This window comes from Enhydra lutris, unplaced genomic scaffold (genome assembly GCF_002288905.1).
Source record: "Enhydra lutris kenyoni isolate GAN:26980312 unplaced genomic scaffold, ASM228890v2 scaffoldscaffold3, whole genome shotgun sequence".
Lineage (NCBI taxonomy): Eukaryota > Metazoa > Chordata > Mammalia > Carnivora > Mustelidae > Enhydra > Enhydra lutris.
The window spans coordinates 60,638,195-60,664,444 of record NW_019154087.1 but is presented as its reverse complement, the minus strand read 5'-3'; the positions used below and the strand labels follow the sequence as shown (position 1 = coordinate 60,664,444).

At 34.2% G+C, this 26,250-nt stretch overlaps 1 protein-coding gene across 2 annotated transcripts in view; it reads left to right on the top strand.

Moving 5' to 3' along the window:
• The window catches only part of LOC111157092 (NIMA related kinase 1), a 218,060-nt gene that overhangs the window by 171,926 nt on the left and 19,884 nt on the right, over positions 1-26,250 (top strand). For both annotated transcript variants that reach the window (XM_022518338.1, XM_022518328.1), the window contains 8 exons: positions 3,781-3,957; positions 7,638-7,758; positions 14,570-14,658; positions 14,753-15,000; positions 20,612-20,763; positions 24,065-24,273; positions 25,053-25,183; positions 25,435-25,567. In XM_022518338.1, coding sequence (XP_022374046.1) covers positions 3,781-3,957; positions 7,638-7,758; positions 14,570-14,658; positions 14,753-15,000; positions 20,612-20,763; positions 24,065-24,273; positions 25,053-25,183; positions 25,435-25,567 — 1,260 coding nt within the window. The remainder of the gene's footprint in view (positions 1-3,780; positions 3,958-7,637; positions 7,759-14,569; positions 14,659-14,752; positions 15,001-20,611; positions 20,764-24,064; positions 24,274-25,052; positions 25,184-25,434; positions 25,568-26,250) is intronic.

The following is a 26,250-nucleotide window of genomic DNA, read 5'->3' as shown; positions in this document are numbered from 1 at the left end:
ATGAAAGAGAAAAAAAATTAAAATTGGAAGACTTATAAGAAGGAATCCTGAGAAAAGCACCATGATTTCTATATATTATTTCACCCTGCACTGGAATTTTGCAGTTCAGTGTGATCAGTAAATTTGATCTTGGCTGGATGTTCTTGCTGATCTTCTGGGGGAGGGGCCTATTGTACTGATTTCCAGGTTTCTTTGTCCTGGGCAGAGTTGCACCACCCATGCTAGGGGGCCAGGCCAAGTAAGCTGTGCTGGATTGCTCTATGTGGCCTTTGTTCCCTGAGAGCTCTCCACCCCCCAACTTTAGAAGATGAGAATGAAAATGGCAGCCTCCTAGTCTCCAGCCCCAGGGCCCAAAGCTATCGCCCTCAACTCCTCAGTGTGCCCTTGGGGAAAGCAGTCCATTACTCTTGTCTCCCTGGTTTCCATCCATATTGCATGCCCATCCAGCTTGTGACTGTGCATTTCTTTCTTTTAAAAAAAAAACTTTTTAAAAGATTTTATTAATTTGTCAGAGAGAGAGAGCACAAGAAGGGGGATGGCAGGCAGAGGGAGAGGCAGACTCCCTGCTGAGCAAGGAGCCGCATGTAGGACTTGATCCCAACCTGAGCCTAAGGCAGATGCTTAATAGACTGGCTACCCAGGTGCCCCAAGACCAAGCATTTCTATCTCAGGCATGGGACCCTACTTTGAGTCTCCAAACCCTGCAGACTCCTGTAGTGCACAGCCATGCTTCTCCTCCTGGTGGAAGCGGGGGTGGGGGGGGGCGGGTGTCTCGTCATAGTTCTGCAGCTTCCTGGGCCCCTGCAGTTCATAGTTTATGGCAACCCCAAGCTGAAAGCTCATTCTGGGGCTCACTGAATGGGAAGCCAGCTTTCCCATTCAGATACCTGGGAACTCTTCTGCATTCAGGCACCCCTGTTCTTTCTGTGACCCTGGAGGTCCTGAACTCACACTCTCCCACCTAAGATTCTGGCCACTTCACCACCTGAGCATTTTTCAGTCAGGATGTCCCTCACCAGAGCAGACTTCTAAAAATTCCGATTTTGAGCTCTGCTGCTAAATCACTTTCTGGGGGCGCCGGGTGGCTCAGTCAGTTAAGTGGTTGCCTTCAGCTCAGGTCATGATCTCAGAGTCCTGAGATGGAGCTCCACAGTGTGCTTCCTGCTCGATGGGGAGGCTTCTTTTCCCTCTCCCTCTGCCTGCTGCTCTGCCTACTTGTGCTTTCTCTCTCTCTGTCAAATAAGTAAATAAAATTTTTAAAAAATGAAATTAAATAACAAAATTAAAATAAATCACTTCCTAGTAGCCAGCTTACGGATGCTGTCTACCCCCATGCTTTAACTTCCCATATATTGCCTAGGATTCACTTCTTCGCACCTCCCATCTTGCAGAAAGGGGCTGCTTTTCTATTTGTAGAATTGCAGCAATTCTTTCCTTACATCTCTGGTTGAGTTCACAGGTGTTCAGAATGCTTTGATAGCTATCTAGCTGAATTCCTGGGACCAGACAAAACTAAGGTCTCCTAGTCCTCTGCCATCATGGAAAACTGGTAAATTGATTCTTACACAGTGCGTGTATTTTTGTCTTTATAATGGATGACATATTTTTCCTGTTTCCCTTCTAAATTATTATTTCCGGTTAAAATAAAGCTATTCTTTCTTTCTATGTGTCTATGTAAAATTTTATATGCAGATACCTCACTGAAGTATTTTTTTAAATATATAGTTTTTCCCCCTGAGATCTTAGATCTTCCAAATGTGAGGGTTATATCATCAATGATAAGAACTAGTGTTTTTTTGGTCCAGTATTTATTCTGATTAGTTCTTTTTCTTCTTACTGCATTCATAACACACTCTAAAGTAATCTTTAATAATGGTGCTAACTGGCATCCTTGTTCCTGATTTTAACACACATGATTTTATAGCTGAACAATTAGGCTGAATGAGCAAAAACACAGATGGGACCTCTGTCACAATTTGTTGATGAAGCTTGGTGTAGGGAAGATATTCAAAACATGAGCAACACTATAGTTTTGTTCTTGATTAATTAGGAAGAAGTAAGAGGTAATATAGCTCAAAAATACCTGTACACAGCTTGTTTTCCTAAGGAAGTTTACTGAACTAGGTACGGTTCCTGGTATCCTACTGTTAGGATAGGATTACAAGCAGCACAAAGCACCCACTCAGCTTCAGTGATAATGATTTGAAATTGAGATCAGTAAGGAAGACTCTGTCTTTCTCCAACCATTTCAGCCACCTGTGTGCAGATATAATACACAGAAAATTGAATTAAAAGGTGTTGGGATTTCTCCATGTGGGTAGAGTGAGTTAAAGATGTATCTGAGAAAGTGATTTATTTTTAAGATTTTACTTATTTATTTGTCAGAGAAAGAGAGCAAGCACACAAGCAGGGGAATCAGCAGGGAGAGGGAGAAGCAGACTCCCCTCTGAGCAAGGAGCCCAATGCCGGGCTCAGTCCCAGTACCCTGAGATCATGACCTGAGCTGAAGGCAGATGCTTAACTGACTGAGCCACCCAGGCATCCCCAAAAAGTGATTTTTAATGATGGACTTTAGATGGATTTTAATGAGGATGATGGTGAAGAGAAAACATAGTAGGATCAGGGCATTATAAGTTCTGGTAGGGTCACATTTCTTAAAGTTGGGATAGTAGAGGGAGAGAAGTGGAAAAAAAAGATGTTAGAAATTAGAAGGTGGAATATTTAGCTTTGAAAATGTTGAGGAGCTCTAGTTAGTGACAAGCTCTTTAAGATATATGATCAGTAATTGAGGTAGGGTGAAGATAAAAATCATTGGAGAGGAATTGAGAGGCCCAGAGACTGGAAGGATTATTAATGGAGATCTGGCAATCAACTAAATTAGTTAAGACAGAATTAGTGCTGGGCAGATCTCCTGACTGGAAGTTAGAAAGTAACGTCTTCAAGGAATGAGTGGGAGTGGCCTGTGTATCTTACAGATAACTGCAATGAATTGTTCTGAGGTAAATCCATTCTCTCGTGGCATCCGTTAAAAGTATAGGGAGTTTAGGGGAACTGGGTAGCTCAGTTGGTTGAGCATCCAGCTCTTGATTTCAACTCGGGTCATGATATCAGGGTCATAAGATTGGGCTCTGTGTTCAGCAGGGAATCTGCTGGAGATTCTCTCAGTCTCCCTTTCCCTCTGCCCCTCCCTCCCTTCTAAAATAAATAAATCCTTTTTTAAAAAAAAGTATGGGAAGTTTCTGAGCAATTAGAAATAACTAGCAATTCCAGAAACAAAACAGTTAGTTAATGATTTAAAATACATTATGACACGTGTGTGGTAGTTTCAATAAAAGGGAGAAGAAAGTAAATCATATGTTAATCATCCTAAATATCATTATGTATAGTTAAAATGAAATTTAGGGGATGCCTGGATGGCTCAGTCGGTTCAGTCTCTGCCTTTGTCTTGGGTCATGATCCCAGGGTCCTGGGATCACGTCCTGCATTGGGTTCCTTGCTCAGTGGGGAGCCTGCCTCTCCCTCTGCCTGCTGTTCCCTCTGCTTGTGCTCTCTCTCTCTCTGACAAATAAATAAATAAAATATTTTTAAAAAAATAATAAAATGAAGTTTAGCTGTCATATACCTTAATCATTTATCAACTTATAATTATAACAGAGCTTATTCAGTAATTGCCTGTTTTAAGAATGTAATTTCTAATTTTGCTGTAAACACCATTATAGGAAAATTCAAGTTATTTTTGAAAATGTACCATGATCATTCTTTTTGTTGTTGTTGTTTCAGAGACTTCTCCTGAAAGGGAGAATTACAAACCTTTAATTACTGGAGAAGAAAAAGCAAAATATACTTCACTTGAAATGAATCCATCAGCTACTGTTAATTCTTCTGTTGAAACGAACAGTCCAGAGTTTAATGAAGCATCTTCACAGACGTCATTGAAGCCAGAAGGAAATGTGGATGGTATTTTAATAACTCAAAATGAGCTCTATTTAACTTGATAATACTTTAATTTCTTCTATATAAACAGGCCTTTATAAACAGATCATCAAAATATGTGTAAATGTTTGGGTGATTCATCTCAAATTAGGTTCATTGTTTTTCTATGTTTAAGAACTGGTCTGATTTTTTAATGCATAATAAATCACCCCAAAATTTAGTGTTAAAACAACACTTTCATTATATCTCCTGATTTTGTGTTTCAGGAATTAAGTCAAGGCTTGACTAATGTAACTTTTATAATTCATGTGCTTTTGTCTCTGGGATCACTGGAAATATTCAGCTAGCAACCTGGTCTGATGGGTTCAAGATGGTTTCACTGGTGTCTTTTCAGATGCAGGTTGAAGGCTGTGTTCAACTGGTCCCCTCTCCCTATTCATGTAGTCTCTACACCTTTCCATAACTCTTTCCAGCAAGGTAGACTGACTTCTTATATGGTGGCCAGGGCTCACAGATCCTAGGCAAAAGCTACTTATACTTTTAAAGCTAGTCTCAACTCGCACAGTATCACTTCTGCCATATTTCCTTGGTCAGAGCAGTCAAAACCAGCCTAAATTCAAAGGAGGTAAAACAGAGCCCACCTATCCAAGTTAAGAGTGTTAAATAATTTGTAGCCATTGGTAATCTGCCATAGTCTGCCACTGAATAAAAAAATATTTACATTTTCTTCCATGTGTAAAATGCACTTACCCCTTCTTAAAGCCTCATCTTGAGAAAGAGAGAGAGCCATGCATGAGCATGGGGCCAGGCAGAGGAAGAGAGAAAGAGAATCCCAAGCAGGCTTCACACACAGCACGGAACTGGGCACATGACTTGAGTCAAAATCAAGAGTTGGGCACTTAACTGATGAGCCACCTAAGCACCGCAAAGCCTCTTCTTATTAAAAGGGCTGAATGCCTAAAGCTGTTATCCAAGTCAGGCCTATGTAGAGGTGAATTTTCTTGGGTACAGTTCTTTGAGTAAAATTACTCTTAATCACAAGACCTATAAGTGAAAAAGATAAGTCCCTTGCCTTCTATATATCTAACATACAGTAGTGAAACAAGAATAGAGACTTCTTCACAAAAACAAGGAAAATGGGGAACACATATCAATCACTGGTCCACAGAAATTCTGCAATGCCAGTGAGGTGTTGCAACGTCAGCTTGCTTCCTTTGCACCAAAGATAGTGCCCTTGGGGCCTTTCTAAACTGCATCTTTCTTTCCTCTGCAATCCAAGCTGATAGAGTTTCTGCAAGTTGAATTTTCTTAATTTTGTGGGCTTTGTATGAATGTTTTTGACATTCACTACATTTAACCACTCTTCTTTTTTTCTTTATTTCTTCATTCCTTCCCTTCCTTGACTTCATCTTTGACCAGTAAAATCTGCCCTGAGTTCAGTGTTTGTTTTAAGGCCATGTTTTCCCTTAAGAAAACTGCCTGGAAGGAATTAACTTGGACTTTCTCTTCTAAATTGTCCTCATAAACTATATAGTTCTTTCTTCAATTAATCTCTCTCCAACTTTATCAAAGTCTACTAAAGAAGCTAGCTGGAACTTTTAACATTCTGTTTAGATAACATCTTAGCTAGATCATTGAGTCTTTTAGGTATGTTTTCTATCATCATTGTTATTCCAGGCACCATATTTTCTGGCACTGTAGAACAAGAATCTCCTTTTTTCTAGCCTCCAGAAACTTTTTTCACTGCTAATCTCTCATCAGCAGTCTCCTTGAAGCACTTTTAACTTCTTCCCACTGCCGTGTCCCAAAACCAGTGCACATGTTTTAAGCTTTTGTTATGTCAGCTCCTATTTTCATATAGGAAATTCTGTTTCAGTATCTATTGCTGCAAAACAAGATTCCCAAAACTTAGTGGCTTAAAATAACTTGTTTTCTTTCACATTTTAGTGAGTTAGGAATTGGGAAGGTTCTCCTCCATGAGACATCAGTACCACTCATTGGTATTCACATCAACTGGGTTTATTCTGGAAGGGACAAGATGATGTCATTCCATGCATGGTGTCTCAACAGAGCCTGTTTAGCTGGTTCCCACTCCTTATTTAGTCTCATAAACTTGCCATGTGGTTGTTCCAGAATAAACTTTCATGGTGGTTTAGGCTTCCAGATTCCATGTAGAAGCTGCCAGTTTTCTTGAAGACTAGAGCTGGAACTGGCATAATCTTTTTTTTTTTTTTTGTATTTTTTTTTTAAAGATTTTATTTATTCATTTGACAGACAGAGATCACAAGTAGACAGAGAGGCAGGCAGAGAGAGAGGAGGAAGCAGGCTCCCCGCCGAGCAGAGAGCCCGATGCGGGGCTCGATCCCAGGACCCTGGGATCATGACCTGAGCCAAAGGCAGAGGCCCCAACCCACTGAGCCACCCAGGCGCCCCGACATAATCTTGAACTGTACTCAGTTAAGACAATCACAATGCCAGCCCAAATTCGAGGAGTGGGGATGTAGAGGCCCCCTCTACATGAGAGAAATGTCAGAGACCTTGCTGTATGTGTGACCATCTTTAATACACCATGATAACTTAAATAGTCTTACTTATTAGAATTATAGTTAATAGGTACCTTATGCCTTTTCTTTAAAGAAAAACAAAACAGAACCCTGTTAGGCATATAGTAGAGACTATACAGCCTAGTACAAGTCAGCAAATATCTCCTAACAAAGAGCCAGATAGTAAATATTTTAGATTTTGAGGGCAATATAGTAAAAAATCTGGTTTGTAGAGTAAGTCATATTGGTATGGCTTAAGGTGCTAATGAACAATTATTCACTAAAAAATAACTGAAAGAGGGCACCTGGGTGGCTCAGTGGGTTAATAAGCCTTTGCCTTCGGCTCAGGTCATGATCTCAGGGTCCTGGGATCGAGCCCCGCTTCGGGCTCTCTGCTCAGCAGGGAGCCTGCTTCCCCCTCACTCTCTGTCTGCCTCTCTGCCTACTTGTGATCTCTCTCTCTGTCAAATAAATAAATAAAGTCTTTAAAAAAATAATAGCTAAAAGACTTTTTTTCTTCCAAGTGCTTTCTTTATACAGGTGAATAAAAGAAATCATTTAAGTGACATAAAAACTTTAAGGACTGGTACAATATCAATTCCCTTTCTAAATAGGACAAGCTAATTGGAAATTTTAAAAATAGAGAATGAAAGATTGTATGGATTCCAGGAAAAAAGAGGGGATGATGGTGGCTTAAACAAGAGCATTGTGGGGCGCCTGGATGGTGCAGTGGGGTAGGTGTCTGACTCTTGGTTGTGGCTCAGATCATGATCTGGGGGACTTAAGATCAGGCCTTGCTCCGTGGGGAGTCTGCTTAAGACTTTCCTTCTGCCCCTCCCCGCCCATGCTTAACACATGCACGCACGTTCTTTCAAATACATAAATAAATAAATGTTAAAAAAAAACAAAGCACCGATAATCTGAATTGAAGAGGAATAAGAGAAGTCAGCAAATGAAGACAGAACCTTTCTCATTAGTATTTACTTTCAGAAAATAACCAAAGAATTAACAAGATTAAAGATCTACAGATAAAATATTTAATTTTTTGTTATAACTAGTATGTTAGCCTAAAACTAGGTAATGATAATTTATAGAATATTTATTCAAATATCTATGGATGGATTTTGCTGACATGTTTATTGTTATGTTTTTGATTTTCAGAAGCTGATGGCTTAGAAACAGAAGTTCTACAAGAGCCAGGTGGAGCAAATAAAGATGGTAGCTTGCCATGCACGATTATTGATGTGTGGATTAGTGAGATAAAAGAAACAAAGGAAACTGAGTATGTTACCTCTTTTTCCTTTCATTTCAAAACCTGGCTCCCTTTTTGTAATTCTTTTTTAAAAAATACTGGAATAACCTAATACTGTACTATATCCTATTATTATAATGCCTTATAAAATAATTTAATTTTTGGAAAGATACTACATTCATGTGGTTCAGAAATCAAGTATGTAAAGATACAGAGTAAAACATGTCTTTCCCAACTCTGTCCCCATTCAGCAGATTCCCATTTTCTTCTCCTTCCAGATATTTTTAATGTATACAAAGCAAAAATGTCTCCTTCCCTTTTAAATGAAGTTATTAGTATAACACATATGGTATTTTTACCTTTTTGTTTTTAGTCAGTAACCCAGGAATTTTTTATATTTTTTTTCTTATTTTATGGCTACTTAGTATTCCACTGTATGGATACACCACAACTCAGCAAGTCTTTTACATTAATTGATACCTTACATTAATTGATATTTCAAATGATGTTTCAATGAATAACAACCTTTTACATAAGGTCATTTTGCATGTATATACGTATATCTGTAGGATAAATGCATAGAAGTTGACTTGCTGTGTCAATTGCATTCTTATAAATTGCATTTGTAATTCAGTTACTGTTCTTCCCGGGGTTTGTACTAATTTACATTCTCAGAAAGAATGTATGAAACATCTCATTTCCCCCAGCCCTGCCAAACTTATGTCAAAGTTTTTTATTTTTGCCACTCTGATTGGTTAAAAAATAGTATCTTGGTTTGGGTTCTTACTTTATCCATCTCTTATTGTTGGTAAAGTGAGCACATTTTTTCAAAATGTTCAAGTTTCATGTGTATTTCTTTTTATGTGAGTTCTCCGTATATATGTATTTGATCCATTTTAAAAATTAATAAGAACTTTTTAAATATAAGAGATACTTGACATGCAGAAGTTTTTTTTTAATTGTCATGTTTACCTGGATTTTAATAATCATTCAGAGATACTTGGTTCTTTCTAAGATTCTCAAAGAATTTTTCAGTCTTTTTTCTAGTACTTTCAATGTGGGTACTTTTTACATTTAAATCTTTAATCTATTTGGAATTTATTCTGGGGTAGGGGTTTAGTTTTCCTTCAGATTGCTACCCTGTTTCCCAGTTGTGTTTATTAAAAAGTTCATCTTTCCTGCATACATTAAAAAATGCCACTTTTAATACATACTAAATTTTCTTAATTTTGTTCTTTTTCGGTTTTCTTGGCTACTTTTGCTTGTGTAATATTTCCTTTGAATTTCGAATTTACTAAATTTTGCCTACCTTCCCCAGGAAAAAAATTCATTGGTATTTTATTGAAATATTAAATTCATAGATTAACATAGGGAAAATCAACATGATGTGTTCTTCCTATCCATGAAGAACCTGATAGGCCTTTCTTTTGAGTAAGTTTTGAGTATTTTTATAGTTTCCTTCATCTAGGCTTTACACTTTTATTGGTAAGCTTATTCATAGAAATATTCTTTTGTTTGGTGTTATAAATAGTCCCTCTTCTGTGAGATAACTAGAAGGTTGTGTGTATGAAAGCTTAGATTTCTTTATATAGATTTTGTACCACACAATCTTATTGATACCTACTATTGTTCAGGATAGATTTTCAGTTGAATCCTTTGCTTTTTTCAGATATACAATTATATCATATGAAAACAATGATGATTTTATGTCTTTCCAATTTTTTACACACTGATTTTTTTCTCTGTAATTGCCTTCGTTAGTATCTTTTATACAATGTCAAATATTGGAAATAGGGAGTACTTCTGTGGTGTTCTTGACTTTAGTGAAGATGCTTCTCTTGTTAACCATCATTAGGCATGACTGTACCTTTTAACTAAGATAGTTTCTATTGATACTTTGATTTTTTTTTAAAGTTAGGAATGAATTTTAACAAATAGTTTTCATTCTCTATGGAACTGCTTATATATATGTTTTCCTTTCTTTATTAGTATAGTTAACTTTTGAATGACACAGTTTCGAGCTGCATGGCAGCTCGTCCTACACATGGATTTTTTTTTCCAATAAATATATTGGAAAATTTTTTGGAGGTTTGTTGCAATTTGGAAAAAAAAAAAAAACTGGCAGGGGAACTGTGTAGCTTGGAATACTGACAAAAATAAAAGTTAGGGATTTTAAGACTATAGCAGATGGGGGCACCTAGGTGGCTTAGTGGGTTAAAGCCGCTGCCTTTGGCTCAGGTCATGATCTCAGGGTCCTGGGATCGGGCCCCATGTCAGGCTCTCTGCTAAGCAGAGAGTCTGCTTCCCCCTCTCTCTCTCTCTCTGTGCCAAATAAATGAATAAAATCTCTTAAAAAAAAAAAAAAAAGAATACAGCATATAATACATATAACATGCAAAATATATGTTTATCAACTGTGTTATCATGAAGGCTGTGGTCAACAGTAGACTATTAGTAGTTAAGTTTTGGGGGAGTCAAAATTTACACACACATTTTTGACTGCATAGGGGATTCAGCCAGCACCCCATCCCTCCACACTGTTCAAGGGTCAACTGTATAATTAATTATATTAATGGATTACTTAACATAAACCATCCTGCATACCTTAAGTAGATTCTTTTTGTTCGTGACATTATTTTAAGGTAATTACATATTTTAGAATTTTTGTATTAATACTTGCAAGAGTCATTTTCAGTTCCTTTTGGTTGTGGGAAATTATTGTTGGATTTTGTCATCATTATGGTTTCTTTATAAAAAATAATTGGAAGTTTCTTCCGTTGCCATTGTCTGTAACAGGGACCATCAATCTTTTTCTGTAAGGGCCAAGTAGTAAAAATTTCAGTATTGGGTAGAGTATTTGGTTTGTGATACAGCTATTCAACTCTGCCTGAGTAGTGCAGAAGCAGCCATTGGTGTTACATAGACAAATAACTGCGACTGTTTTGATACAACTTCATCTATAAAAACAGGAAGAGGGCTGGACTTGGACATGAGCACACAAAAAAAATGCCAAAATGCTTGTTATAAAAAATGCTTATAGCAAATAATTTGAAATAGTCTAAATAATCACTAATAAGGAAATAGTTAAAAATATTGTGTTTCTCTATACTACATAGCATATCTAGCACTTCAACACAATTTGAAAATAAAAGTTCCATTTCTAAAGCCATTCAACAAAACAATATCTGATTTATTAAAGACGTAAAGGTCAACAAATAGAAAGGATGCACCCTAGTAATTAATATCCACAATTCATAAAGAACTTGGCAAATTAAGAAATAAAAGATCAAAGCCCAAGAGAAAAATGGGGAAAGAATATGAATATAGCTGTTTACAAGGGAGGAAAACACATATATGGCTAGTAAATACAATACAGTGAGAAAAAGACATCAAATTCCTAAGTTCTTTGACTAACTTTACTCAGGGGAGAACTATGAATGCATGAATGTCAGATACTTGTTCTTCCTCAAAGAAGAGGAGTAAATAAGAGGTGGGCCAAGAGTCCAGATGTTTTGCTAGTGAAAGTTTCTTTACAAAAATAACAGGAAGCCAGGAGGAAGGCAAATAATAGCATCAAATACTGGTGTGAGGTTGGGCCCTAGGGCCGTTGATACATTGCAAGCACACATAAGAATTGGGAGAGCCAGTTTTGAAATCCATTTGCTGATTTTGTTACTTTAAAATATGCATATCTAGGTCTCCTGGGTGCTCAGAAGGTTAAGTGGTTAAGTGTCTGCCTTTGGCTCAGGTCATGATCCCCGGGTCCTCCTGGGATGAACTCCACATGGGGCTCCCTGCTGAGGAGCTTCTCCCTGTCCTGATTCTCCCTTTCACACTCCTCCTGCTTGTGGTCCCTCTCTCTGTGTCAAATAAATAAATAAAATCTTTTTAAAAATAATAATAATGTATATATCCTGTAATAATACATCTTTTATTTTTTGGTATCTACTCTAAGATTACTTACAATGGGCACAAAGAGGCATATGCAAGAATGTTTATTGTAGGAGAATCGTAACAAATAATTTGAAAGAGTGTAATCATTAATGAGGAAGCTGCTAAAAATAAAGAAGTTTCTGTATACTGCACTGTGGACAGTAGATAGCACTTTAAAGAATAAAATGTAGCTTCATGTATCAGTATGGAAATATGCCCCAGTTATCAAATGATTAATACAATAGTACTGAATAAAATAGTACTGAATAAAAAGGCATTTCTATATATTAAAATAACACTATTTCTCTAAAATTCAAGGAAAAATATGGGAAGATATATACCAAGCGGATGGCAGTACGGGCAACTAAGAGTTGATGGGCATTCAGCATATGACAGTGGGTCATTTCCAGGATTGTTTCTACCTTTTGGCTGTTGAAAATGCTTGTATGAATATTTGTGTACAAGCTTTTATTTGCAGACCCATATTCTTCTGAAGTGTATAGCTGAGAGTAGATATGCTGCAGTATCTGGTAATTCTGTGTTTAACTTTCTGAGGAAGCAAGGAACATTACATTTTCAGTGAAGAAAAGTGTTACTTGCATGATTAGAAGTAAAAACTTTGAAAATCAAAAATAGAAAAATTTTCAAAATTTAAAACTGAAAAAGTAAAAAAAGTTATTTAAATTTGAGAAGCATTAAAAAGAATTAAGAAAACAAAAACTGCTTATAAGCCAAACTTGCAGAGAAAAGTTACTGGTACTGTTGTTTTTGTTTTTTGTTGTTGTTTTTATTGCAGTATAGTTGACACAAAATGTTACATTAGTTTCTGACAGCTCTGTACTTTATACTGTGTTATCACCAGTGTAGCTATCATTTATCACCATATAACACTGTTACAATACCCTTGACTATATTCCCTATGTCTGTGTTCCCTTTATCCCCATGACTTACTCATTCCATAACTGGAACCACGGACCTCTTACTAACTAACCCCTACCCCTATGCCCATCTTCTAACCTCCCCCTCTTCCTTTTGGTAACTACCAGTTATTTCTCTGTATTAATGGCTCTGTTTCTGCTTTTGTTTGCTTCATTTGTTTGTTCACTTGGTTTTTAGATCTCATGTATAATATGTGAAATCACATGGTTCTTGTATTTCTCTGTTTGACTTATTTCACTGAGCATGATACCCTCTATGTCCACCTGTGTTGTTACAGATGGCCAGATCTCATTCCTTGTTATGACTATATAATATTCCATTTGTGTGTGTGTGTGTGTGTGTGTGTGTGTGTGTGTGTGTGTGTATTCGTCTGTCAGTGGACACTTGGGTTGCTTTCAAATCTTGGCTATTGTTAATAATGCTGTAATAAACATAGGGATACAGAGATCTTTTCAAATTAATGTTTCTGTTTTCTCTGGATAAATACCCAGTAATAGAATTACTGGATTGTATGGTATTTCTATTTTTAATTTCTAGAGGAAACTATACTGTTTTTTATAGTGGCCAAACCATTTACATCCTCACCAGCAATGCATAAGGATTTTTTTTTTTTCTTTTTAAGATTTATTTATTTATTTGTCTGGGAGAGAGAGAGAGTACAAGCAGGGAGAGTGTCAGGGAGAAGGAGAAGCAGACTCCCTGCTGAGCAAGGAGCCCAATCTGGGGCTCCATTCCAGGACCCTGGTATCATGACCTGAGTGAAATGCAGACAGACGCTTGGCCAACTGAACCACCCAGGCTTCCCAAGGATTCCCTTTTTGTCCACAGTCTCATCAACACTTACCTCTTGTCTTTTTGGTGATAGCCATTCTAACAGATATGAGATGATATCTTGGTTTTGATTTGCATTTCTCTGATGATTAGTGATGGTGAGCATCTTTTTCTGTGTTTGTTTGAAACCTTTGGACTGTATTCTTCCAGTCTTTAAATTTTTGTTAAAAATATATAATACATGAATTTAATTCCAGCTTTATTGAGATAAAAACTGTCAGTTCTTCTTTACCTTTTTTCCTCAATTAATTCACTCTCTTTTAGTGTTAAAACTTTTTGGTGCATATCATTCTATATTTTATACTGTGCTATATACCATTTTTTGAAACCTAATATCATTTAATGCAAATTGATCTGTAGATTACTTTGCTTACTTAATAAAATATTTTATTTATAAATTTATCAATTTATTTTATTAATTTATTTTATTTTACTTATAAAATGTATTATTTTATTTATATTATAAATAAGTTGTAGTATATATTAAATAAATATATAAATATGTTTCTACTTTGTTTAAGTATATTATTTTATTTATATAATATAAGATACATTTATTTACATTTAATTTATTTATAGACTGTCATTCCACAGTATTTCACATAGATTTCTGTTTCATTTTTTTAACAGCTGCATAATATTTTATAGTATTAGTATACTACAGTTTTATATTCTCTGCTATTAAGGGGCATTTTGATTGCTTAAAGTAGTGGTTCTCAAATATTAGTAAAGATTAGAATTACTTTGATATTTATTAAAATAAATTGCTGGGCTTTATCCTCCAAAGCTTCCAATTGATAGGTCTGGGGTAGGCGCTGAGCAATTTGCATTTTAAACAAGCTTCTGTGTGTTCCTAATGTCTCGGGAACACATTTTGGGAACCATAGTTATAAGAAGCGGTGAGTCTGGTTTTTGTGACTGATTAGTGATTATGATTAAAGGTTTTAACAGGGTAAAAAATATAATGTACTTATGAGAGAGAAAAAAATATATATATATCCACACATATAAATGAGGAAAATATTTGGAAGAGGAACCACAGCATGCTAGTGAACTTGTGCTCCTTTTTTTTTTTTTTATTTAAGAGTGCTTTTATTTCTAGTAAATTGTATTTCTACTGATGTATCCTTCTGTGCAGAATGGAAGATAGGATCACTGCTCAGCAAAATGAAGTTTCTGAAGATGAAATCCCAAGGAATGTGGACCACCTTAGTGAAGTCAATATAAGTAAGCCTCATGTTAAATACTGTGCTTTTCTCAGTATCACACAGAGCTTAAGTACTGTATAGACTTACCACAAAATCTTTCCTTTATACCACAGGACCTGAAATAGGTGATCCTCAGCACCCTAAATGTGATGTAGATAAACCTGTGCAACCAGAGCCATTTTTCCATAGAGTGGTTCTTTCAAAACACTTGAACGTAGTCTCTCAAATTCAGTCAGTTCTGTGTTCACCAGAAGAATCCTTTCCGCTTCGATCTCGCTCTGATTCACCACCAAAAAATGAAAACCAGAGTTCCTTGCTGATCGGACTTTCAACTGGTCTATTTGATGCAAACAACCCAAAGGCAAGTATGCACCTCCAATGGAAAATACCTGTTTTAGTAACATTTCTTATTTATTGTTTTTCTTTAATAAGCCATAATACTGAGTTTTAAACTCTTACACACACACATAAACAAAAAGAACAAAAAACTTCCATCTTCTTTTCTGGGATTCTGAAAAGAAATTGCCATTGAGAGTAAAATTGAGTACACTGAGAATACCATTAGGACAAAAACTATTTCATTGGCTCCTTGTTCAGGATTCGTTTTATAGGGTCTACTTTTATTTAAGTAAAATCCCTCTTACACCATTTCCCTTCCTCACTACTCAATCCAACTTCCATTTTTCGTATAAGACTAAACTTAAGCAATATATTTTAAGGAGACAGAAATGTGTTTGCCTAATTTGATATAGAAAGGGTAATAGATATTCATATGCACTTTCTGGCAAAAAATTTTCAAGCATCTTTTTTCACTTGGTATTTTTGAAAATATGTAACCAATTTTTTATTAAGAAATTACAATATTATCTCTATAGAAAATTTAAAGATATAAAGAAATCACTTATTTTGTTAGATTTTATATATGTATTACATATATAAAACTTTTTGTTAAAATAGATTATGCATATTTTTATAACCTGCTTTTCTGTTAATATGTACTATAAAATTATTACAAATGTTAATATTATAAATTATTACAAAAATAGCATTTTGTCATATCATCGAATAATCTCATGTTATCTAGAATCACAAATTCCATTAAGCTGCTATGCTATATATAATTTTTTTAACTAATGTGTTTTTATTGTTGGGCCTTTAGGTTTCAGTTTTTGTTATAGAAACCACCTGTTTTTTTTTGTTTTATTTGGTTTTGTTTTGTTTTTAAAGATTTTATTTATTTATTTGAAAGAGAGAGAGAGAGAGGAGAAAAGTCAGCAGGAGAAAAGACTCCCTGCCGAGCAGGGAGCCTTATGTGGGACTCGATCCTGGGACTCCAGGATCATGTTATAGTAACCACCCACACCTGTATCTTTGACAATAGCCACAATTATTTTCATAAAATAAATTTCTGTAAGCGGAGTTCAAAAGTTATATTGGATATAGCGTGATTTGCCTTTTTAAGAAATAGCTTATAATGCCTCAATAGTATGTAAGAATCTGTACTCTAAAAAGCACCAACTGTTATCATTCACTTAAAAATTTTATATTTAGTGAGTAATGATATATTTTTTTTTAAATTTGTGTTTCTATGTTTACCAGTGAGGTTGAACATTTTTCATGTATGTAAGTCTAAATGGGAATGAATTACCTGAATTCTTTTATCCTTTTTAAATATGTCATTTTGATTTTCAATTTAATTTTCAAATTGGATCTGTTTTATTTTTTGGAGTGTTTTCTTACGCTTATTTTAAATGTAGAGATTGCTAAATTCTCCCACTTGTCTAATAGCAGTCAAGTTTTCAAAGATAATGAACTATGAAAACAAATTTATGAACTTCAGAATTTGAGAATAAGGCCTATTTATGTTACAGACAAGGATTATCCTATAATCCATGTACTTTCTTTTGTAGTAGAGGTATATAGTTAACTGTCTTTAGCCCAGAGCTTTTGAATAACATATCTGTGTATACATTCCTTGCATAATACATTTTATTATTTTATTTTCTTTCGTGACCTTAGTTCAGCCTTAATAGTTCTATGGAAGTACTTACTTGGGAAGTAAGCACAACAAAGAAGATCTCCTCTGAGGGAGAGGGGCAAGGAAAAAAAAACATAGAAAATCAAAGCAATTTATAGCTATTTAAGGCAAGGGCAGAAGGCCATACCTGTCTATCCCTTAAATCTTTGAGGTCATGAGGGGACCCTAGGTGGCTCAGTTGGTTAAGCATCTGCCTTCTGCTTGGGTTATGATCCCAGGGTCCTGGGATAGAGTCCTGCAGCGGGCTTCCTGCTCAGTGGGGAGCCTGCTTCTTCCTCTTCCTCTGCCTGCTGCTCCCCTGCTTGTGTTCTTTCTCTCTGTCAAATAAATAAATAAAAATCTTAAAAAAAAAAAAAAAAAAAAGCAAAAAAGCTTTGAGGTCATGAGAGTTCATCACTGGGCCAAAATGGTAACCTTGAAATATGAAGAAAAGGTAGAAATTACTTATAACCATTTAAATAATCTGTTTACTAAATGAAGTAATCTGTGCTTTTACAAAGATTTTTGTTAAAATTCTCTTTTAAAATGTTGTTATGCTACTTGTCTTTTTTTTTTTATTAAAGGAAATTCTCCTGGTACTTTGAATCCTAACCTCTCTCACCTTCTCAAGAAGTCCCTCCTTTTATTTTTCTTTGGTCACACTAGCTTGTATCATCAACTTTCTCCTCTATAATGGATCATTTCCTCAACATACATATTCTAATAAGTCCCATCATAATTAGCAAACTTCTGTTGAGAACATATCCTTCTCTGGCTACCATTCCACCCCTTTCTCTGCTCCCTTTTACAACCAAACATCTTGAATATGTTGTACATTTATAGTCTCCACTTCCATTCACTTCCAAATACATTCCAACGTTACTTTTAGCCCACTCCTCCGTTAAAACTGCTTTTGGCAAATTAATTACTAGAACATTGCCTAATTCCCACTACCTTTTTCTCTCTTCTTTCTTTTCTTCTTCCGGCATAGCTGATATACACTTTATTTTTAAAATCATTTTATCTCTTGGTTTTCTGTGTATCATATTTTCCTCTGCACTCATGAGTCACCCTTTAGACTCCTTTACTGGCGGCTACTACTCTAACAGATCTCTTTAAAAGAATGTGTATTCTTCTGTCATCATGTAAAATAGCCTGTAAATGTCAAGGATTAAGTTTGTCAAGGATTAAATTGGTTGATAGTGCTGTTCAAGTCTTCTTTATCTTTACTATTTTTTTGTCTATCTAGTTATATCATTTTTTGAGAAAAAACTATATAATTATCTATCTTTTCATTTGTGTCAATTTTTGTTCCATGTATTTTGAAACTTTGTTACTGAGTGAATAAAAATTTAGTATTACTATACCTTCTGGATGAATTGATAGGTTTATTATTATGAAAGGTCACTTTTTGTTTGATAGTGTTGTTCATCTTCTATGTCTTACTAATTTTCTTTCTACTTATCAGTTACTGGAAAAGGAGTATTGAAATTTCTAGTCAATTGAATGCAAATTAATAATCTTTATATCTTCTTGATAATTGCTCTCTTTATCATTATGAAATGACTCTCCGTATTCTTGGTCATATCACCTGTTCTAAAATCTATTTTTTCTGGTTGTAATAGCCAGTCTAGCTTTCTGATGATTATTATTTGTTAAGGATACACACACATTATTTTACATTATTTTACACACACACATACACACACACATTAACTTATAATCACACTGACTTTCATGTAAAGTAGATTTTTTTTTTGTAGCTGTCACATTGTCAGGTCTTGCTTTTTAGTCAGTCTGACAACCTCTTTTATTTAAAGTGATTAGGCCATTTACTTTTTTTTTTTTTTTTGGCCATTTACTTTTCATGTAATTTTCAATATATTATTGGTATGATTAAATTTAAACCTTTGTTATTTGTTTTCTATTTGTCTCATCACTTTTTCTGTTCTTATTTTACTTTTATTCTCCCTTCTTTTGGATTGAGTGTTTTTAACATTTTGTTTTATCTCTATTATTTGCCAGTATAGATCTTTTCAAAAACTTAGTTGTAATTTTCAGCTCTCAAGATGCAATTTTAGCTTTTTACAGTCTTCAAATAATATTATATCACTTCACATATGACATAAGAACCTTTTCACAGTATATTTCCATTTCCACCCTCTTGTCTATTGTTTTGGCATTGTTCTCTTATATTTTATATCCACATGTTACACACACCACAATAAATTGTTATTGTTTTTGCTTTAAACATTATCAGGAATAACAGAAATAGCCCTTGTCTACCAACTTGTGGTACTCTTCATTTTTGAGAAAAAGTAGAACTTAACCCAAAACAAAACACCTAAAATATTTATCAAGGAAGACTGCACATGAAACATTTTTAATATAGGACAGATAGCTGTTGGACTGATGGGTGCATATACCCATTTCCATGCCAAGAGGAAAATTGCCAAATTACATACCTCTTGAAATTTCTTTCTACTGTATTATTTTACATTAGGTTAGGAAAGCTATTATTATTAGTGAAAGGAATAAACTAAAATTGAGATTTCTTTTTAGCCAGGATGAAAATTTATCTCAGCCTAACAAAGGTTGCATCTTTATATAGAGTCCCCTTGAATTTAAGTGTATAATGCATATATAATCTATATTTTTATTGATTAGCATTTATCTGGAGAAACTGTTACCATATGCATATTTTGCACACTATTGGTTTATAATATACATGATTCAAATAATAAACAAGTCAAGCATAAATTCTGCTGACAATGGGAGATTCAGTAAAAGATATACTTTCAGTACCATCATTAAGTGTTTTAACAAGCAACCTATCTACCCATCTTGTAGTTCATAACCATCTTTTTCTTGTGCTATAATATGTAAATCATGTTCAAATAGTGGAAATCTATCCTCTTTTATTCTCAAAAACAGATTGTACCAATTAAATTGGCAAAGTATATAAGTTTTCATTAATATGCTAAACATTATGTTTTCTTCACAGTCTCCAGTCTGGTGTAGGATTCTTACCAGGGCCTTAGGAGTTAGGTTTCAAATCTCACAGGTTCCTTTAGGTTTATTAACCAAATTCTGAGACTTATGTATATAGACATTTGTTTGATCATCCTGCCTATCCATCACATTCTAATTGCTAATAGGTTGGTGGACAGGGGCACTTTCTTCTATTCCTGGTCTTTCCCAAACAAATTCAAATTTTAGACACCTCAACTGTACATTGTTTTTTTTCTCAAGTCAGTTCCTTCTTACCTGCTGCTATAAATGATTCTCCGTACAAACATCAAAGTACCTGTCTATCCACCCTTACCTTCTTTTGGGAAAGGCTCCAATTACAGTCCATTGTTTATGGAAGTGATATTAGACTTTTTTTTTCCCACTAATATGAAGTTTTTTATTTAACTGAACTCCTAGGATAAATGATACAAAGGGCTACCAATTATACATGATAGTGCTTTGCCAAGCTTCAGACAAACTCAGTTCAGGATTTGGGAAAAATATATGGGGAAGATTGGCCATAGGAAAGTGTGAGAGAAAGAGATACAAGGAAAGAGGGACAGTATGGGTCTTGAGTGAGAAGGAGCAAATTGGCAGTTTCTGGCACTGCCGATTTCTGACAGATTTCTAATTCCATTCCCTGGGTATACCCTGACTAAACGCCTCTCCTTGCTTTTAAATGGTGACTAAAGTGAATCCCTATACCTTGAATTTTGAAACCTAAGCATAACTCACCAGTTTAGTTTTCCTCACTGAAAAATTACAGAGCTAAAATTCAAGAAAATTAGGTTCTAATCTTAGATGAGTCACTTCTGGAACTTCTAACTCTAAATATATGATATAAAATAAAAAATTAGTATTAGCTCTAACTTTCTAATTTTTTTATTTCATTTTTATTTTCTAATAATCTTACTCCTACTAAGAAATCTGTTGACTTTTTTAGATGTTGAGGACATGTTCACTTCCAGATCTCTCAAAATTGTTCAGAACATTGATGGATGTTCCCACTGTAGGAGATGTATGTCAAGACAATCTTGAAATAGATGAAATTGAAGATGAGCATATTAAAGAAGGACCTTCTGATTCTGAAGACATGTGAGCATGATGTCATTAATAAATACTAGCACTAACAGAATTTGAGTTTATGTGAACTTTGGAGATGTAACTCACCTAGACAGTTTTAAAAAATTATCTGTAACTATTATTTCACCACTCCTTTATCTTTTTACAACATATTTAAAGTATAGTCATACAAGTTTTGATATGTATATTAACCTCTAAGTAATGTAATGACTGACCCTCACTTGAGGAACATTCATATTCAGCACTGAGCATCTAGCACATTGACTTATCCATGGTACATGTTTAATAAATATTGCTTAAATGAAGGAATATTAGCAGAATAATGACTGTTTAACAGTTTAACACCACATGATACAGGGATTGCAATGGAAAATTGTGAGATATGAACTATTCTACAGTTCCCCAGGGAAAAGACCAGAAAGCCTCTACATCTCTCTCCTGCTATGTATGATTTTGAAACCATGACAGTGGGAAATTAGCAGGTAGTTGTTTTGTTTGCATGTGTGTGGGCACATGTGTGTTCTGCATGTAATTTAATTGCTTTCACAAAATTCCTTTCTTCATGATTCATGGGGAATTTAGAATCTACGAGGCAAATTTAACCAACTCTTCTGAGAACTGTAGGAAGTAATAGCCCCTTTAACAGGACAAGTAAGCCCTCTCACCCCCTCAGACAAATGTTACCCAATATGGGGGGAAAATAAAGTGTTCAAGAAGGTATAGTATATTCAGATCACCAGGAAAATATGGCATAAAATATTGGGATTTTTATGATTTATTTTCTGATATTTTTGAGCTTAAGTTTCTACATTTTATGTCTTTTAATAGAAAAAAACTGTCAGTCTCATTATTCCCCCCCCCCCCTGCAATAGTTGAGCCAGAGCCACTGTATCTGGCACTATTTTCTGGTATTATGTTTGTTTGTCTTTTTTAAGTCTTGCCTCTTGTTTCTTAAATCTTTAACCAAACTGTTTCTATTAAAGGTTTTGTCCCCCTTTTTTTTCATGTCTCATACTGTTCTTTATATTTTTGCTAGTGTCCTCAGATTTTACAGGAAGTTACCCTTTTATCCTTGTTTTCTTCTGCTTAGGGGTAGTCATCAGCACTTCATGTGTTTTTATTGAGCCTCTTGGGGAACATGACAACGTATCAGCACCTTTGTGGTTGACAGAGTGCTAAGTACAGTTTTTCCTCTAAGTGTTTATAAAGTCATCAGTTTTTATCTGACTACACAGCAACTTGTTTGTGGCTTGTGTTCTTTTAATTACTAGTTGATGACAGAATTTTATTTTAAAATTTAAGTTTAGGAGCTTTTAATATTAACTTAAAATTTTGAAAACCAAGTTATTTTTTAAAGTAAATTAGTCCATACCACAAAATTTTCCTTGGGATTTTTTTCTTTTTCTTTTTCTTTTCTTTCTTTTTGTCCAAACTCAAGGTCATACAATAAAATCTACTAAAATGTGAATTCAAGGCCAGATTTTAAAATAGATCTTTTAAAAAATATGTTAATCTTATACTTTTCTTATAATGGCAGACTTGGCAGCCCCATTTACTTTAATACCATCTGTGCTGGGCACTAATTCCTCTGGGTTGGCCATTGTAAGATTTTGTCAACAGATTATTTAATCATTGTTGTAATGGTACATAGCAGATGTGCATATTATGTTAGTCTTGTAATTAAATATAAAGTTAAATGTTACTAATAGGGTGATCCATAAAATTAGACATATTCTCTCATTCTAATTAGATGCTTTGCTTTTCTATATCTGCTACAAAGTTGTAGTGTAGAAGTTTGTACACATAAATACTAGATAAAGATATTTCTACTTTAAAAGAGTATTTTCTTTTCCATTAATGGAAGTTTTATTTAAGATCTTGTGTAATACCATCTCTATATTAGTTTTCAGTAAATACTTGTTTGACTGGAATCTAAACTTTAAGGCTTTAATCAGCTTTTATGTTCTATTCAGCATCACTTTTCTGGTGGATGAAATCGTCAACATCGTACATAATCTCTTTCAGAAGACTTCACTTACCTAAAATTTCAATTAACTCTTAATCTACAGACTTTTCCCTTTGCATGCCACTTTAGTAGAAAGAGGCAAATTAAGAGAAATAAAGTTGATGAGTACATTCTTGGGGTATTTTGAGAAGTGATGAGAAGTGATGAGAAGACCTAGATTTCAATCTTTATTTGCTATTTATTGATTGTATAACCTTGAGCAAATAATTTAAACACTTTAATTCTGTGTCCGTATCTCTAAAATGAATTATGAGTTATGTGTAGATAAAATTTTAGTAATAGGCTAAAACTGCTTAATAAACTAAAGTACTATATAAATCAAGGGTATTATTTACATAAATTAATTAATTCCAACATCTGTAATCCCTTGAAAGTAAAATTAATATCCTGAGCAATGCCTTGGAAACAAGATAATCCAGTGGAGATTATTATGGTTAGTATATTCTAATTACTCAGTAAAGTCCATTTGTTATGTATTTTAGAAATGCTTTCAAGAATAAGCATCTAGGGGGACACCTGGGTGGCTCAGTTGGTTAAGCAGCTGCCTTCAGCTTGGGTCATGATCCCGGTATCCTGGGATCGAGTCCCACATCGGGCTCCTTGCTCAGCGGGGAGCCTGCTTCTCCCTCTGCCTCTGCCTGCCACTCTGTCTGCCTGTGCTCACTTTCGCTCCTCTCTCTCTGACACATAAATAAATAAAATCCTAAAAAAAAAAAAAAAAGAATAAGCATCTAAAGATTTCTGATGACTATTTTATTTACTAGGTCATACTATTCACCTGAACATATAATGTTCAGGTGTTCAAATGTCTAATGAGTGTTTATATGGAAAGCCTTTCATATAGTATACTACTATTATACATCCACACAAAGATTTTACTAAATGTTCAAAATTACATAGAAGAAAAATATTTGAATATTCAGTATTTTTTTTAGAAAGCATGTAAAAAAATCTCTTTAGTCTAGCCCCTTAAAATACTGAAACAGTCTTTCAAAATTTAAGCAATGAATAATATTGATAGTTACGTTATTTTATTCTCTTTTAGCAGATCAGGATCATTTTAAACAAGTTCATCTTCCAGCTTATGTATTCCAGAATATGTGTAATGTGCTATATTTATAATTGTATTAATCTTCAGTTACTTTGTTAAAAACCACTATGTAGGTTTTTTCAGATTTCTTTTTATCTACTATTAGTACTTTTAAGCAGAAAGGAGTGCATGTATATTGAAGTAAAATTTCAAAATAAGGTGACATTTTGGTAATGTTTAATTTTTTAAAATTTCAGTGTTTTTGAAGAAACTGACACAGATTTACAAGAGCTTCAGGCCTCTATGGAACAGTTACTTAGGGAACAACCTGGTGAAGAATACAGTGAGGAGGAAGAATCAGTCTTAAAGAACAGTGACATAGAGCAGACTGCAAATGGGACAGATCTGGTAGATGAGGATGACAATCCCAGCAGTGAAAGTGCCCTAAATGAAGAATGGCACTCAGGTACATGGGGCTTTTTTTTTTTTTTTTCAGTGTATACACATATTTCACTCAGAGTGTATTTTTCTGGTACCTGATAGGAAGTTTTCTAATTTAAATAAAACTGAAGTATCCTTCTGTGTCTCTGACTTTTATTCATTCTTTTTATTTTCACACAAATGCCCATATACATTTGTTCCATTTCTTTCCCATTAAATTTTGGGAATGCTTTTGAAATATTTTTATTGTTTTCTTATCTTTCTTGCCGTATTTTTCTAGTACTAAAGATAACATAAAGTGCTTGGACATGTACATGACATAAAACATATATAGCATTTATAATACTTTCTAAATGCTTTACTGAAGTTTTATAATATGTAGCATAAGTCATCTGCCTCCTGCATGCTTTTTCATGTTTTAGCTCATGTTTAATGTCAAATTTTTAAACACAGTTATGGTTGGTTTGCTGCAGCACAAAACATATGGGTATGCTTTTTTCATTTTTTACTCCGTTAGAATGTTTTTAATCTGGTTTACTGTTTATGTCTATAAAAGAAAAGATTCCCAAAGTAACAGTCTTGTTAAGACATTTGTATATACATTGATTTCCTCCCTAAAAGACAATAATTGTATAACAAAACCTTATATTTTAAGTACAAGTAGTCTTTCAGTGATGTCACTCATCAAAAAGAATTTTAGTCTGTTTGGGTCAGAATTATTTTATTCATTCTTTTTTTATTTTTTAAAGATTTTATTTATTCTTTTTAGTCATAAAATATCTTCTTTTAATTTCTGTTTTTTAGATAACAGTGATGGTGAAATTACTAGTGAATGTGAATATGATAGTGTCTTTAACCATTTAGAGGAACTGAGACTTCACCTGGAGCAGGAAATAGGCTTTGAAAAATTCTTTGAGGTTTATGAGAAAATAAAAGTAAGTAAAATGTCAATTAAAAAACATTTTAAGTTTGGGGCATCCAGTTCGTGATCTCGGGGGTCATGAGTCCAAGCCCCACCTTGGATGTGAAGCCTACTTTAAAAAAAAAAAATTAATTTTGAAATATGCTCTTTTTGAATTATTAGTGAAATGTCAGTGATTTTTATAGGTCGTTGGATTTATTATAAATAACAAGGCCTCTAGAGAATGTTAATAATCATATATTTATATTTGGAAATTTGGTATAGGCTATTCATGAAGATGAAGATGAAAATATTGAGATTTGTTCAACAATAGTTCAGGATATTTTAGGAAATGAACATGAACATCTTTATGCCAAGATTCTTCATTTAGTCATGGCAGATGGAGCCTATCAAGAAGGTAAGATTTCCTGTCTTTATATCTTAAGTAAATGTGCAAAAAACAGGATGACAAATGTAAATTGCTGAGCTTTTTATCACATGCGTTTTGGTGAAATCTATATTGGAATCATATCCTGGTACTTATGAGCAATTATAAAATTAACCATGTCATATACATTAACTGATTCTATCATTTTTATTGACTTAAGTCCTTTAAGTTCTTATTTTACTTAATTTATAAGTAACATTTGAATGAGTTTTTTTTAACGACTCCTTATTGGACAGCTCTAGAAATTAGAATACTTTCTTATCAACGATGTAGAAGTAAACCTTTAGACATACATGCTTCAGCAATATGTATAATTTCTCCTAAGTAATACCAAATATAATCTCTTCCATTCACAGTAAATGGAATTCATTTATAGTGATTTGGATGTAAACCATTTTTATATTTGGAAAATATTTACCTACAGAATCACTTAAAAAATATTAGAACTTTACTGAAAATTATTAAAGTTAAAAATGGTGTTTCCCCTTAAATTTAGTCAAGAGCACTAAACATGGTACCAGACCAGTGGTATAGTCCTGACTCTGTGACAAGCTAGTAATGTGACATTAAGTGATTTAAGTTTCAGTTTCCACTGCTGTAAAAGGATGATCACTATTTCAATATACTATGAATTGTTTTGAAAGTACTTATCA